Source organism: Electrophorus electricus, chromosome 5 (genome assembly GCF_041902795.1).
Source record: "Electrophorus electricus isolate QZ-2024a chromosome 5, ASM4190279v1, whole genome shotgun sequence".
Classification (NCBI taxonomy): Eukaryota; Metazoa; Chordata; class Actinopteri; order Gymnotiformes; family Gymnotidae; genus Electrophorus; species Electrophorus electricus.
The window spans coordinates 9,193,352-9,209,381 of NC_137501.1; the positions used below are offsets into that span (position 1 = coordinate 9,193,352).

At 41.6% G+C, this 16,030-nt stretch overlaps 2 protein-coding genes across 5 annotated transcripts in view; one reads left to right on the plus strand and one right to left on the minus strand.

The window, feature by feature from the left end:
• Positions 1–3,341, plus strand: part of bmp2k (BMP2 inducible kinase) — a 33,729-nt gene extending 30,388 nt beyond the window's left edge. For all 3 annotated transcript variants that reach the window (XM_027029713.3, XM_027029704.3, XM_027029695.3), the window contains exon 16: positions 693–3,341. In XM_027029713.3, the coding sequence (XP_026885514.2) occupies positions 693–2,077 (1,385 nt within the window). In that variant the 3' untranslated portion in view covers positions 2,078–3,341. The remainder of the gene's footprint in view (positions 1–692) is intronic.
• Positions 3,331–10,265, minus strand: paqr3a (progestin and adipoQ receptor family member IIIa). 2 transcript variants are annotated; one of them, XM_027029677.3, is made up of 7 exons: positions 9,874–10,265; positions 9,032–9,250; positions 8,680–8,842; positions 7,795–7,950; positions 5,535–5,790; positions 5,264–5,354; positions 3,331–4,978 (listed from the first exon to the last, which is right to left on the minus strand). In XM_027029677.3, exons 2-7 carry the CDS (start codon positions 9,217–9,219, stop codon positions 4,771–4,773), a joined length of 1,062 nt encoding a protein of 353 aa, XP_026885478.1. In that variant the 5' UTR covers positions 9,220–9,250; positions 9,874–10,265; the 3' UTR covers positions 3,331–4,770. The 2 variants fall into 2 exon arrangements, with proteins under 2 accessions (XP_026885478.1, XP_026885487.1); XM_027029686.3 differs by having other exon boundaries at positions 5,593–5,790; positions 9,874–10,263.
• Positions 10,266–16,030: the final 5,765 nt, after the last annotated feature.

A 16,030-nucleotide genomic window follows, 5' to 3' on the forward strand; every position in this document is an offset into this window, starting at 1 on the left:
TGATTACTGTACACAAAATACTTGACTCTAATATTCCAATGGAGTTTTTAGAAATGTACTATGGACGGACAGATTTGGGAACAGGCTTCCATGTTTTACATGGCCGGATAGCTTTCCTTGGAGTGATACAGATCTTATTTCTGGAATCTTAATTCTTTAGTTCTTCCCATGGCCAAGACAGAAAAGGCTTTCCTGGAAAAGAGCAGCTTTTTGACCATATGAGTTCTATAATTCTCCTTCGTTATGCCTTCTGTTTTGTTAGTTTGCAATTTGTTGGGCTTTGTTTGTCTTTAAAACAAGATGCCATCAAGGTTGTACCTAGGGAAATACAAATCACACGGTCCAGTAATCCAGCTTTTGCAAATTCCACAGCATTTCACTCAGTTTACAAGGGATAAGAAGCATCGTTACACAATACAGAACAAGTAATCACGTCCTCAGCCTTAGATATCCCCCCTCCTTTCACATTTCATGAGCCTTAAACCCTTTCCCATATTAAAACATGGCCCATCTGTAGAGATCCTTTCTGATTTGGAGGAATGTTTAAATTGGGTTAAAATGGAATAATAAAGTGATTGTAGCACCTATTCAGTTGATGTTCAACTTGTGCACTGCACATCTGCACTTTTGCACATGATGTATAGCTCAGGACATGATGCTAACAACTGTCATTCATATTCTGTTTCTGCCAGGACCTGATGTGCACACAACGGAGCAATCAAATACAGAGGCCCCTTCTGCCACAGCTGGACTAGCTGTGCTGGAAGAGGATGTCCAGCTACCTGCCAAGGAGGATGAGCCTGCAAAAAAGTGCACCTCCCCTGGCCTAGAGCCTCGCAAACCTGGGGAGGAGTCGGACAGTGACTTTGAGTCAGATCCGCCTTCTCCCAAAAGCAGCGAGGACGAGGAGGTAGAGGAGGACGAGGGTCTGAACAGCGAGCATGAAGACACCGAGCCAGAGAACCTTGGCCAGAGGCCACTGCTCATGGACTCCGAGGAGGAGGTCGAGGAAGAAGAGGACAAGCACAGCTCCGACTCTGAATGCGACCAGAGGAAGGCAAGAGGGAGGCTGCCAGGTGACGAAGCTCTGACGGTCGGCAAGAGAACCGCCAGAGGCGACGCTGGAGCCAGCGTCATCACCCCTCCTGCTCCGCCTGCCGCGGCCCTGCCTGGCGCAAGCAACATCGACGTCTTTGGCGCCGTGCCCTTCGGCAGCGGGCAGCCCAAAGCGGTGCCAGAAAGTCTAGATGTATTTGCCCAGGCCCCCTTCAGGCAGGCAAGCCAGGAAAACACCACAGAGGAGTTTGACGTGTTCACCAAAGCCCCCTTCAGCAGGAACCTCTCCAAGTCCAGCAAGAGTGGTGACCCTTCCTCGGGCCAGACGCCCCCCGTTTCCCCAGCCAGCGTGGACGTGTTTGGCTTCACGCCCTTCCAGCCCAGCCACGCAGGACCCGCCTCCAGAAGCCAGGAAGACCTCTTCAGCCAAGCGTCGTTCGACGAGGCGCAAAGCCCCCAGCAACAGCGAGCGAAGCAGCGCAGCCTCCAGAAGCTCTCATCCCGACAGAGGCGCACGAAGCAAGAGGCCAACGGTGCCAACGGCAAGCGCCACCACAGCACACCCACAAGCGGCAGGAAGAGCAACAAGCCCAGCTTCCGCACCCCTGAGCGCGCCCGTCGCCACAAAAAGGCAGGCAGGAGGGACTCACAGAGTAGCAACGAGTTCCTCAGTGCCTCCAAAGAGAACATCAGCATCACGCCGATGGGTGAGGTTAAGGACAAGGGCACGGCCCTGTCTTCCGAAGAGCCCCTGCTGGATCCCTTCGGTGCCAAGCCTTTTCACCCGCAGGATGGCGTACGCCACGGCCAGCTCCCGGGTCTGGGGGACAACAAAAGTGACCTCCACTCGGCCAGTAGCAGATCACGGACTGGTTCGCTACATGCCACTTTTGACGGGAACAAAATGGATGACTTTGGGGCTGTGCCCTTCACTGAATTAGTGATCCAAGGTGGGACTCAGCAACCCCCGCAAATGGATCTCGACCCCTTTGGTGCCGCACCATTCCCCTCAAAGCAGTGATGAGCGCTTCTTCCGTCACACACAGAGTGCACTCGCGCAAATGCTGCTACGTTATGCAAAGTCAAAGCGACCTTTTGAAATTTACCTAACAGATGGCAGCTTTGTGGTGTGATCTCAGTCTGTGTCTCAACAGATCACAGGCCTTTTAGATTTAAAAAAAAAAAAAAAAAAAAAAAAAAAAAAAAAAAAACTTTTACAGCTTTGAAACTATTTTAATACCTAACTTGACATTGGAGTAACACTTTTTCCTGAACTTGACTTGAACCTGTGTGGATGTCTTTTTAAAAAAATAATTTTTTAGGCTTTTTATGCATTATTTTTAGTCTACCCGATTGCTGAGAAGCCTTTTATGCTGCGTCACAAAATGCTCTGAGAAAACATTAGTGAAAACAGCTGACAACACGCTATCCTTTTTGTCTTTAGTAGATTCCAGATTTAGCAGTGTACTAAATTTAAGTGCGTGCTCAATCGTGGCCCGCCACGTTGTCAGTGGTGCCCGGTAGGTTGTTGCTTCCTGCATGATCTACGAGGTTAGTTTCCCACCATATTGCCTTACATGGGTATGCTCCACCATGCTTCACTGTACCTCACACGAATGACTGTTGTGGCACCTCTGAGTCACCATTTTAGTGTAGGCCTTTGCCATACTTCTTTTATGTACCATTTTCTATGAATAGCAGAGCATTTTAAGTGCATTTGATAAACTGAGATCGTACAGCTGTGTTGACCCCTGGTTTTCCCCCTAAAGTGAAAAGGGATTCACTCTGACACTGAGCTTATGCCATGTGGCCAATGTCATTAAACCTTAAGTACAACATTGCGAACACCTACACTGATCTGAACGCAATATTCAAAATGTCAATATGTGGACATACCTCCTGTAATGTCCATACACAAAAATACTCAAAGGAAACTACAATCATGAATAGATGGCCCTCTTCAATAAGGGAAACAACTTGAATGTATTTATTCCGTTTTTTGTTGTTGTTGTTGCAGAGAAAGGCCTTGGATTGAACCTGCAAAAAAATAAGGCACCACCATGGGATACAAACTTCACTGGAAATCAGGGGGGAGGGCAATTTACAGTATATTTGGAAAAAATGTTGTTTTATAGCACTTGGCACACTATCATTGACTAAACCACTTTTTTAAGCTTCTTTTTACCAATTTAACTTTTAACATTGCAATACATACTGTCTATTTTTTCTTTTATCTTGCTACATTGCTATATAACAATGCAATAAAATATTGACTTTTTTTTGAAGATCTTTGTTTTATTCCATTAATGATTCAAATGATCATTCATACCACCAAAGCAATATTTGGAAAACAAATACTTTCATTTTTCTTCCTGAATCAGTTAATTCATAAAACACCATAACCATTTTTCAATATGACATCCCAGGGGGGAAAAAAACTTTGCTGATTATTAAAAGAGGCATCAGTAATGAGGTTACCTAAAACAGCAGTGTCTAACCATCACCATTACATTAACACTGAAAATAAATATTTGAGTAACATCACTTCCGTTTTGCACAGAATTAAATAATGGCTACAAAAACATGACAATACCTCAACAAGCAAAGAAAGATGGAGAGAAGTAAAACAAGTACTACAGCAATAAACCTGTTTAGTTTGGCAAAACTTTAAAACTTGAGCAATGTTTAGTAACAGCATTCAGTGATACAAGGAAGCGTTTGTAACATTTTTTGTATTTTGCATTGCACTTAGTGATCAAATCTTAAACTATTAAGTAATTTATACTGTCATCAAAGATTGAAATTATTTAACGTTAATTCATAAGCACTCCAACATAAGACACAGTGGCCTTAAATCATATTCAGAATGTTATTGTAGTGACAATGCAGTATCAAAATCTTTGGATTTCATACGTCACTGTCCGATGTACCAACTACTACCTGGTTATTTGTGAATGAGAGTTCACTATTTCGAGAGGAAAATTCATCAAATGTGAATTCAAACATGTGTGCTTTTATATAAATATTCACCTTCGTTCTGCCTAAACAAGCTACGTCAGACTAGTGGAGTACGACAACTCTTATGACAAGGTAAAGCACATACAAAAGCAATACAGTCATTCATAAACTCAAAACCTGAAACAGTGCACAAACCTTTTACAAATGTACAGGCTGGCTAATTTCACTCCTGACTGAGAAAAGACACCCCAACTGTACTTGCTCTGCTCGTAGCCGTTGTCCCACACTGAGAACTGGGAGCATGAGGTGCCAACAGTTGCACATGTCTGATTCATGAAATGCAGAAACCCAAAGGAGACCCCACCTTGTAAGTCCCTGCCTTTGCTTAGTTAAGCTCTGACACTTCCCAATCAGTGCTATGTCCCACCTCTATCCAAGTAATGTGCTGTCCCAACAATACTAACTTAAAAACACTATTCCTCGATGCTAAGCTATTTTCAAACGAAATAGCCATGCGCTTCCAACATTTACAAAAACTCAGTCCAGTAATGGCTGACGAGACGACTGTGTTTATCAGAAGGTCGATAACTGAAGTGAATACATCTGGGCTTCACTACAGACGTTCATAGTGAAGGACACAGCCTGCGTTAATCAGCAGCATTAGCAGGCTGAACGAGCAGAGACTGCCCTCGGGGTAAAGGGAGGGCATGTTCTCTGAGCACAGAAAGGCAATGTGTTACATTAAGGCCCTTGATTTTATGGGGACACGGTCATGACGTGGTTCTCGCACGTGCCGATTCTCTGGTCATATTGGTGAAGCCCTAAGCATGCTGAGGGTAGTCGGGGCAGGGGTTTGTGTGGCGGAAGCTGGTGATGAACAGGGCTGACTGGTGCCACCAGTAGAACATCAGCACCACCAGGATGTGCCACACCTGGTGGCTGGAGCCCACATAATTCAGCTGACCTTCAGGTAAAACAAACACAGAAAAGCATTAGCAGACACTGATGTTCAACTGTGATTCCTTGTGGCTCATCCACACACATACTATAAGTATTTTTGTGATTGAAACACTTGACATTATCTTTAATGCATAAGAATGTTGCAGGAACCAAACAAATGGTTAAGGAACACTGACTGGGAGCTAACACACACAATCCTTCTAAACAAAGCTTTCCTAACAAAAATCACAAAAACATCATCAGTAAAGAGTGAAGAGACCAAAAGCTCCTGTGCCTTATAGAATTTTACCTGGGAAGTAGCGTTCTGGAACTTTGGAGAGATAGAAGACAAAGGCAGCTGCAGCAAACAAATACATCACCAGCACTCTGGGAGCAAAGACCTAAAAAAAAAACATAAGGTAAATCAATAAATAAAACAGAAAATACAAACCAACAAACAGGAAACTAAACAGGAAAGAATATTTAAGCTCCTAAGAACAAGACTTTTAACATCATTTGATTTTTTAAAAAATATTTAAGTCATTTTGCCATGGTTGCTTGGATCCTGGAAGATAGCTGACCTCCTGTATGGTAGTTGACCATTTCGGAGGTTCTCGGCGACTGATGCTCTGCTGTTACCTGTACGACGGCCGATCCGAAGCCACCACTGAGCCAGATCCAGTGCAGAGTGGGGACCAAGCCGTAGGCGGCCACCGAGCAGAAGATGACCGAGCGCAGCTTCTGCCACTGCTTGGTCAAGTAATGAGGGTGTATCTGAGCGAAGAAGAGTCCCAGGGTCATGGCCAGGACCATGACGAGGTACACCTGTCGCCAGTACTGGAAAAGACAACCACACACATCGAGTGGATATGTGTGAAATACAATTCAATTCTACATCACATATGATCATTTGCAATAGACCACAAGCAAGAGAGACTAACTTTGGAAAAAAACATACCATGGAAATGGTCAAAGGAATCAATTCTCAAAGCGCCTACAGCATTGCTTAAATAAACTACCTTGTGTGATGGACCTAGAAAGTGACTGTGAGAAGTGATAGGGAGAGGGAAAACAGTCTCTCTTTCTCTTTGGGGACTTGGCTGATTGAGTAGTCACCCAAAAAGCAAAGCTAAACACTTGGCAGGGGGAGAGTGGAGATGGCTCACCCACGTGTGAATGTCATATGGTGGGGAACAGGAGTGACGGAGTGGGTCCACGAACGTGGCCATCTGCTTTGGGCTGGAGCAGATTTCCGCCGCATTCTGGGGCACAATAAGCCAGCACTTCCAATATGTATGCATGCGCGTGTGTGTGTGTGTGTGTGTGTGTGTGTGTGTGTGTGTGTGTGTGTGTGTGTGTGTGTTGGGGGGGGGGGGGGGGGCAGAGCAACATGGCCAATCGCCGTGGCGCACCGCAAAGAGCAAGTGGGAGTTGGGAGACTGGAGCACGCAGCCTGCTCAGAATGTTCTGGATCCAAGTTTCTCTGAAAGCTCCGTTCATCGTCCGCCTGAGACAAAGACCATTCTGTCCTCTGCCAAACATGTTTAGTCAAGCAGCACTTTTGAGAGAGAAACTCTGAAGAGGCTGTGCTGCGGCTAGCACTACTGCAACATTACACGCACTGCTGAACGAGTAAATGACTACTGTTTAGTAGGACGTCATAAAACCAGAAAAAGGGCAAATATCAAAAGGAAAAAGCTGTTCTCGAAACCCACCCCGGATCCGAGTACGGCGCCCACGGTTTCACGCTCAAGTGTTCTCCCTTGTAATAGGTGGCCGCTCGTTCGGTATCTGTTTCACAGGTAGCATATGCCCACAGCAAAAGCAGCCTGACCATCTGCTGCTGGACCACCATGGGACGACGCTCCTCAGGCCAACTAATTAATCTACCCCTGTCTGAACCTCACCCCCCACACACATACATACACACATGCCACAGGCGCACTGTAAACACTCATCTTTTCATGTCAATCACATGGGACAGTTTACTTCCACTTGAATCGGAATCAGCCTAAATGCTGAGAGCACTAGCCTCACACTAACCCTTGCTAGTGGTGTAGCTCTATAGCAGAGCAAAGCACCACCACCCCCATTGTTTTCCGTGAGGACAGGCAGCAGTTTGGCAGGGGTGAGAGCGGGTCTGAACAGGAAAAAAAAGAAAAAAAAAAAAAGATGAACTTAAATGCAAATGAGAACAGTGGCTGGCCAAGTGGTAGCCAATTGGTTTGCTCAATGTGGCATCTCAAGCTTTTGGCATGCATCACATGGCTAAGCCAGATATTAAATTTATGCATGAATAATCTGCAAAAGATAATTACACTGGTCAAATTTTAATTCTCAAAAGTGTGAACTTCCGAAAGCTACAATGTCTATTTTCACCCATGATTCGCCGTGGTACAGAACTAGCCTACAACGTTCACTTTACTCTAAACAGCTAGAGAGCTTGCATTTGTAATGATAAGTCTCTGACAGCTGAGGCCATCACAAGTCAAAACAAGCCTTTTCATCAGTTGATGCTATGAGAATGCAACATAACCAAACATAAGCCACTTATACATCTAGACTAGAAAACACTTCTGTTCTCCTGTGGATCCAATTTGTTTTTCACTTTTTTTTTTTCAAAACCACTGAATATTCTTCAAAATGCATTCCTTTAATATATTTTATTTTCTATATTTATATTCTGTTTATTTTATCCTTTTACACACCGTTTAGTCCATCTTATTCTTTATGTGAAGGACTCTGGACTCATTCTGTTGGGTAAATGGTGTGTAGGCCACGCCCACCGTTTCGCAGCCATCTGACCCAACCACACATGCCACGTCAGAGACCATTACATACGTTATTGCAGTAAAAGGCATAGAAAATGCCTGGAACATAGCAGCCCAAGGTTCCAATGGAGATGCCAGCATAATCCAGTGCCATCCAGCGCCGGCTGGTCTTCTCAGAGCGGTGGCAGCAGAAGAGATGATAGCCCACCGAGCACAGCATGCACACCTAGAAACAAACCAGGGGCCGGTGAGATGGGGCCCGCAGACTGGCTGCGTGCTGCCAGCTAAAGAAAAGACTACATTTAATAGACTGGTTTCATGTTTGTAAACATGCGCCCACCCAGTTGTGCGCTGCAGTGAGGGTCAATTAAGGATCGCCTACAGTTCTTACTCACAAATGTAAAAACTTTCAGCTGTACGAGTTTCCGGCTTCAGCCTGCCTCATGTATCCTCAGCTCTGTATCAGTGGCGGAGCTGTATTTTGCTCCCTGTGCTTTGGCATCATGTTAAAAGTGTACGTCCGGGGAATTAGCAGAGTGTCTATCCTACCTCCGTATGCTTTGGAGAGTAACTGCCAAAGTAGGAGGCTGCTATTTTCCATCTTTCTGCAGCTACCGAAAACGGAATGACGGCATATTAACACCTACAACCATTAGAGTGGCTAACTTTAAAAGGTGATGAATTGAAAATAACTGCTTATATCCTGGTACTTTGCCACAAAAATGAAACTAAAAGCAGTAATTCTCAACTGTGAATGAGTGAGTGGCCAACAGATTCTTTTGTTACAGTGATAGGGTTTTTTGTAGTAAAATCACCATCTACTCTTGATCGTAGTTAAACTCGTGCCAAGATAAAACATTTTCACACTCACTCAGTAAGTAGTTACCTACTAAGGCTGATATTCCTACAATAGATTATACACTGTGATGGCTTAATACAAGCAGCAAGTGCACACCTGGTAGCAGAAGAGGCCTATGGAGTAGATAACATAGTCCTCTCTGGTGGCTCCAATCACAGGCAGCACAGCTATCATGTCGTATAACCCCAGTAAGAAGAACAGGAGAAAGCCTAGAAGATGACTCCAGATGTTCACAGTCTCGTTGGAAAGGATAAAAAGACTATAAAGAACACAAAAATATCAGAATACTCATGAGAGTTGAGCATTACCCCACATTTCATCTAATCAAATGTGAACAGTCTCTCAATTACTATTAGCCCAGGTCAAACCTTGTCAACCAAATGCATAAAATACCTAAATCCTTTTTTTGCCCTAATTTCACTGAAAAGCCTTAACCCTGTTTACTCACCTTTTAATACATAGTCTAGAGGTCAGGTATGCTCTATACCCATCTGTGATGTATGGGTTTTCCCTAAGGAAGCCCGGAACCTGCTCATAGGTGTACAGGCGTATCCCCCTTGGTACCAGAACGGGCCAGTATTGGTAACCTCCCAGTTCTATGTACTGTGCGTTCTTCAGCGCCTTCGTTGAAGGCATGGTGGCTTCACAGTCACACACACAGCGTGAGCTAAGAGACACAAATTCCGAGTCAGGATTACGTTAGTCACTAAGAATTTGAGCAGTTGCACTGTTCTAACTTGTTATGCTAGTCAACTAGTGTTGATGTGAAAAAAACAAACACTTCCATTAAAGTCCATATCTTAACGGTCTGTCTGGCCAGTTACTGAAATTAATTTAGCTTGCTGGCTAAGCTAACGTTTGATAGCTCGACGGAGGCATGATGGCTAGTGAGCTATCCTGCTAACATTACCAATAAAATGAGCTAATCAACAAGTTCCCAAGCGAGCTAGTTAGATTAGCTAACCCAGCTAGCCAACATGAATTATGATGTAATGCTAGCGTGAGGCTACTCGACAATGCTAGACAAGGTAGCTAAGATAGCTAGCTATGCTATACTTCAAACCTCAGAAATCTATTCATTTGTACATATTTCAAGACAAGCGATACCGAGATAACTAGGGTTACCATAAAAAGTTAACAGCAACAAATAAGTCAACGTAACGTTAGCGAACGTATTAGCAAGATATATTACAAGACGCTAACTGGCTAGCTAATACACGGCATATAGCTTGTGTGGTTTCAGTCATGCCACGATATATCGCACTTAATCACTCATTTGTCTTTACTTACCTTTGAATCGGTTACATTAGATGTCTGTACTGAGCTGTCCATTTCTGTAACAGATCATCAGCTAGCTAGGTAGCAACCCAATCCATTCCTCGTTCTGGTAATCGCAGCATTACCACAACATAACTAAGTTTGGCAGCGTTAGCTAACATATGTAGCAGTAAGCTAGCAAACTCTAGCACCCTGCACTGAGTTTTATAATTGAAATGTTGCAAATGTTTTTGATTGAATGAATGTGATTTCTCACACTCATTTAAAGAATTAGGCTAGAGAGCAACACTAGGTTATAAAATTTGCCTCTGAACGTTTGACGTAGTCAAGTCCCACACGAAGTCTGAAAGCCTTTGTCGTATCACTCACTCAGTAGTTAACATAGCTACTCCTTCAGTGACACAAAAATGTGATACACCCTTCTGGCCTTTGTTGTCTAGAGACAGGAGAGGTCATTTGTCTTACTTCAACTTGGTAAACATATTGATTCCTCTCTATTAACGTTCATTTAATTAGAATAGTTCTCACATCGTGTGGCAAAATCAATATATAGAAATAATTGTGCCAAAACTGGGACGTTTCATACATTTAAAGTCGCTAGTGTTAAAAAGATAATGACCAAAAGCTTGAACATTTTTGCTTTGCATTTTAAGAAATTAGCGGATAAAAACATGCAGGTGGATAATATATATTTCTAGGATCCCTTTGTGTTCTACCTTTAAATGATCATTCTTAGCACTTTTCCAACTGCAAAATGTGGATAACTGAATAAAAAAATATACCACACACACTTACACACACAGATATATATATATATATATATATATATATATATATATATATATATATATATATATATATATATATATATATATGGTGAAATGGGTATGATGAAATAAACATTTCACTTTAACATTATTAACATTTAATGCGCTTTTAATTTAAAGCAAATCTTACAGCTTCCAATATATACTTGGATAGCATAAACATTTACATTCAGTAGTAATAGAACAATCAAATAAGAGAGTTTATGTTTGTTTTATTTCATATCGATTAACAGATGTAGTACAAAGACTGAGACTCAAGCTTTATGAAGTGTGTAGTGTGAAAAGGAGGCAGCAAACGCTATAGAGAAAACATCCTCTATAAATCTGTCTGAATATAAATGAGTTTGCTACCTACTCTCTGTAGAACACTGGTACAACAACTAATGTTCATGTCAGTGTGAAGCTAGGCTGACAGTAACACATTTAATGGTCTGTATAGATGGTTTCTGTTTTGTGACAGCTTGTGTGTTACAAAGCACTATACAAATTCAAAATTGAATTGAACATTCAAATCTCAACCACATATCAACTGGAGAGTGTGAAAGTGACACTGGCATGATGATATGAAACTGAAGTAAAAAGAATCTAATTATGCTTATTATAAATGGGGCAATTATATATCAAGGTCTCACCCATGAAAACAAAAAGTGAACTGAATGTTGAAGCCCTGAGGATTATGTCATGAATACATTGTATTTAAATGGGTCCTGATTATATAACAGGCAATAGTTTATTTGATCAAATCGAAATAAAATATTTTTTTTTCTGGATCAGCAGTGAATTCACTTGCAGGGTTTCCTCCTCTGTGGAAGAAAAAACAAACAAACAAACAAAGAATTAAAAACAAGAAATTATATGAAAAGCAATACATGAAGAGAACACAACAAAGGTACAGTCAAATATGGGTAAACAGAAATGCATTTTTTTTAATTGCAGACTTTCTGGAAAGATTTTTGTCAATTAAACAACAATTATATGATAAAATAAATTACTCTGTAAGCCAATCACAACAAAATAACAGTGTTGACTGTTTAAGATGGCAAAATGTTCACTGCATGTTTAGAAAATGTTTTTATTACTAAAGAGTCATTACTTAGGCTGAAATTATTAGTGGCACTCACTAAATTGTTATAACTTGTTTACGGTGATGTGTATTTGGATTTGCTACTGTCTTTTAATCAGAAAATCATATCCCACTGCACTTCTGGTGTTATTTTTGTTAGACTACATAATGGTCACATAATCTGCAGGCCACAATCATGAAATATGACAGCATTGTGTTTCTGGATGAAAACATGTCTGACCATAGCAAACAACAGGCAATAATAACACGAATCAGAGGATCCTCTGAAGTAGGAACATTTGTTTACCACAAATAGACATGAATGCGGTTCTGAATCAAGCTAGCCTTGGCTCCCATCTTTTCAGTATCAAAGAAAACTAGGATCAAACAGAAATGAAGGAAAACAGTGTCTTATGTCTTGCTAAACAATTGCACTGGTTGTATTACCATTAGAATATGTGAGAATATTATTAGTACATAAATTTACAGTTAGTATATCAAAAGAAATATACATTTCATAGTCTATGTATTTAAAATGTTTGTCCTTCACCGAACAAATGTGTCATCTTAATTAAAGAGAGGTAAATAAGATGATCTTTTCTGCCATTTTTGGTACCATTTAAAAGACAATAAAACAGGGAAATTCTGCATCATTATTTTGGAGATTCAGCTGGTGAGGAACATTTGAGAAGCTATTTTGGTGTATTTTACTTGATTTTTTACACTTTTAGACAACCCTCGTTGATTGAACTACATTTTGGCCCCACTACATTTATAAGGCACCATTTTCTTTGTCCATAAACCATGCATATTTGAAATCTAAGCAAGTTGCAATCACAAAATATGGGAAAACTGTACATATATCCATGGGGTTATCCATATAATATTCATGTTTACCAAATACAGCACCAGAGTGGATTTCTGCATGCCGTACTACCTGTTACTACATTAACACCATGTTGTTTCAACTTTTGCTTAAGTGAAGTATTTATGTACTTTTTCCAGTACTGAACACTTGATTTCACCAGTTTCACCTTCAGTAGATTATGATCAATGACTGAAATGACAAATCAAGTCAATTAAATATCTGTATGTCACGTAAGGTCTATTAGAGTCTACTAGTATAGGTATTAGTTCCATGTATTTTGTGTTTCCCTGTTTTGTATGAGCACAAACGTCTGAACTGATAGACAAGTTAAGTAATTTTAAGACAAATAAAGACATTTTTATTTAAGTAAAAAAATCTCAGGTGTAAACTCCTGTGGTCCTCTTCAGGAACAGAACTGCAACCAAGACTTCCCTCAGCTTACACCAGAGATAACTGCCTTCTCCAAGTGGGAGCGTGTTCTTCATTAACACTCCTAATTCACCTTTCAGCACATTGCTCTTCAACAGGCTGTCAAATGTTCTGCCAAGACTATTTGCCCAACTCAGACAGTCCCAACGGCTGCTAAGGAGAGCTATCACAATTTTCCTTCCAAGGAATTCTCTAGAACAAGTATCTACGTGGAAAGCACTTCTGGAACATGAACAGGATGGGTAGGCTATTGGTGAATGAGGGCACGTTTACAGACATTGACATAATGAAAGGAGAAGACATCACCACCACGATACACTGATGCAACTGTTTACATCTGCCCTTTATCTAAGCCGCTTTGTTAACATTTCCATCGTCTCGAGCTCAGCCAACAAGCAAACTCCGATCCCCCAGACGTAGCAGTCGCTACAGAAACCCCGCTGAGCCGCAACACAATACCCTACCGCGAGGGCAGAATCAGCGCCACAGACACAGCAGAGAGCAGCCCGCCGTCGCCGCGAGACGCAGCGGAGCTGGGTCAAGATGCAGACAGCCTGACAGCGGCCTGGCCGAGGCCTTTAGCACCCCCCGATTGCTCTCGTCGGCTTTTATTATCATTTCGTCCGCGGTACATCTGCTGCAGAGGAGCCTCCGTTCTGTGGCGCAAGTTTGCGCTTCGGCGTTCGGACGCATCGGCACGAGACATCGCGCTTCACTTCAAACGGACGGACGTCGTGTCCGACCCCGCGCCCTGCCGCCTGACCCCCACGATACGGAAGACGTAGAAGGGCTTCGCGGCGCGCGAGCCATCAGAGGAGCTGTTGAGTCGATTTGAGCGCCTGGGTTTGTTTGGTGTCTACAGTCTGGTCGCGGGTCTATTTTTGGAAAATTTGACGTGTTCGGAAAGCTCGGGAGCTGGCCGGTGTGGCTCGTTCCGCCACTGCTTTCTTGCTTGCGGCAGGGGATCAAACTGCAAAACAACGGAGGCAGATTCCTGCAAGAGGTGGCCAAGCGCAGGCTGCTGTGATAATAATACAAAAGTGCCACCTGCACTGCTTATATCTCAAGAGAACAACCACGTGAAACGTTATAAGTAAATCATAGCGTATTTTTATTCCATTTCTTTTGTAACGAATTGATTTTCTTTTCGTGATTTATTCTAAAAGAGAGAAACACGAGGGGAAGGTAACTTTGTCTAACTTATTGACCTGACTTGATTAGATACAATATCTCTGCAGATCACCTGTTTTGAACAAGGTTTCTCTCTGTGGGTGGAACAAGGGTGATCTCTAGTTTTCAGTACTTTCATTTCAGAAGTCCTTTCTCGATTTCTGAAAGTTTCATCTTTCAGTATTGAGAGCAACTGCACCTCAATCGCAACTTTTACTTTCACCTGTTATTTCCTCAGTAAGATGTGGGCTACACCATAATTTTCCAGAGAACAAAATGAAATGGAGAACAATTTCCAAAATATGCAAGGAGCTTCCAGTATGACTGTTCTTCTGCGCCCAGTGTTTGTCGAACGAGATTAATATCGCGGGATAAACTACTGATTTGCTTGTGTTACATTTGCCGTAAGGACAGCATTCGGTAAATCCTCATTTATGAAGGCAATTAGTAAGCTTCTCCATGTAGCACATCCAGACACATTAAGCTTACTTAAGTATGAGTGTAAGGTATTTAATGGTCCCACCCAGTCGTCCAACAAGGCCAAAAAACGGTCTTTAGTATGAAATTATTATTTAGACATATTCTTCTTTCAATTTATCCTCATGAGCAAAATAAACTGAACATGCAGAGATTTGTAGGGCTTTATGAAGACGAAAAGAACTGGGGGGGTTTGGGCCCCCGTTTCGAAGGAGTGCTTTTTGAATCTTAAATCAAGTGTAATGCTGATGATTAAAGACCTCAGACACGAGTATTTACTAAATCAACATTTGAAACAAACAGCTGTTCCGTAATATATAAATTAATCACTATTTGCCCAATTAATTATTTTCATACTTTAATACCATAATAGTCTATAGCTAATTGTGATATGATACTTGAAAAAAGAGTGATAATTTTTCATAATAACAATACCAACATGATTATTATGAATAACTGTCCAAATATGTTTACTGCATCACACCTTTGCACTACTATAAAAGGTGCGGAGATTTTAAAATGTATTGGGCTGAATCATGGATGCAGGTTACTGTTCCTCCTCTAGATGTCACTCTGCGGCCATTATCAACCTGTAGTCTCAATTAGTGAAGGTCAGGTCATCATTGGAAACACAAAACTATGGCTTATGGCCATATTTTCGTTGGCCAAAAACAGCCTCCAATGAGTATTTAAATTTTTGTACTATGAGTACGAATATTAACATATGATTTTGGATCCGCTTCTTTTTACTTGTTATTTTAACATTATCTTTAACACTTCGTAAATCAGGACTACGGAAAATTTATGCCAAGTAAAAAGCTGTTTGCATTTAAATGTAACCCCCCCCCCCCCCCCCAATTTTTAACATTTATTTGATAGCTTTAAAATGATTGTCGAAACTAGGCTAAAAATGACTGGCGTTCTGCCCTGTTGTGTTTGATGAACATTGTCCATGTTGCCACTAGATGGTAGTGTGGCAACTCTTTCTGGGTTGCTCCATTCTTACGACCGCCTATCACTACTTAGCTACCTCTGCATAGCACATTTTGCTTTCTTTTACATTCTCCTTATTTTTAAATGACGTTTTTCAAACTAATAAATATTGTATTTTTTTCAAATAAAGAATAACAACATTCCAAAATGATTTTATATCTTAAAATGTGGATGAGCAAAATTCTCTGGTGCATTTTAATGTGATGAAAGGACCAATATTATAGGAGACTAAATCTTGATATCTCTGTCACTTTAAAGTGTCACCCATTTGAACAGCTTTTGCAAGAACCTTTTCAAAGTAATGCAGTTTGTCATTTTCAACACCTGAGTTCCACAACCTTA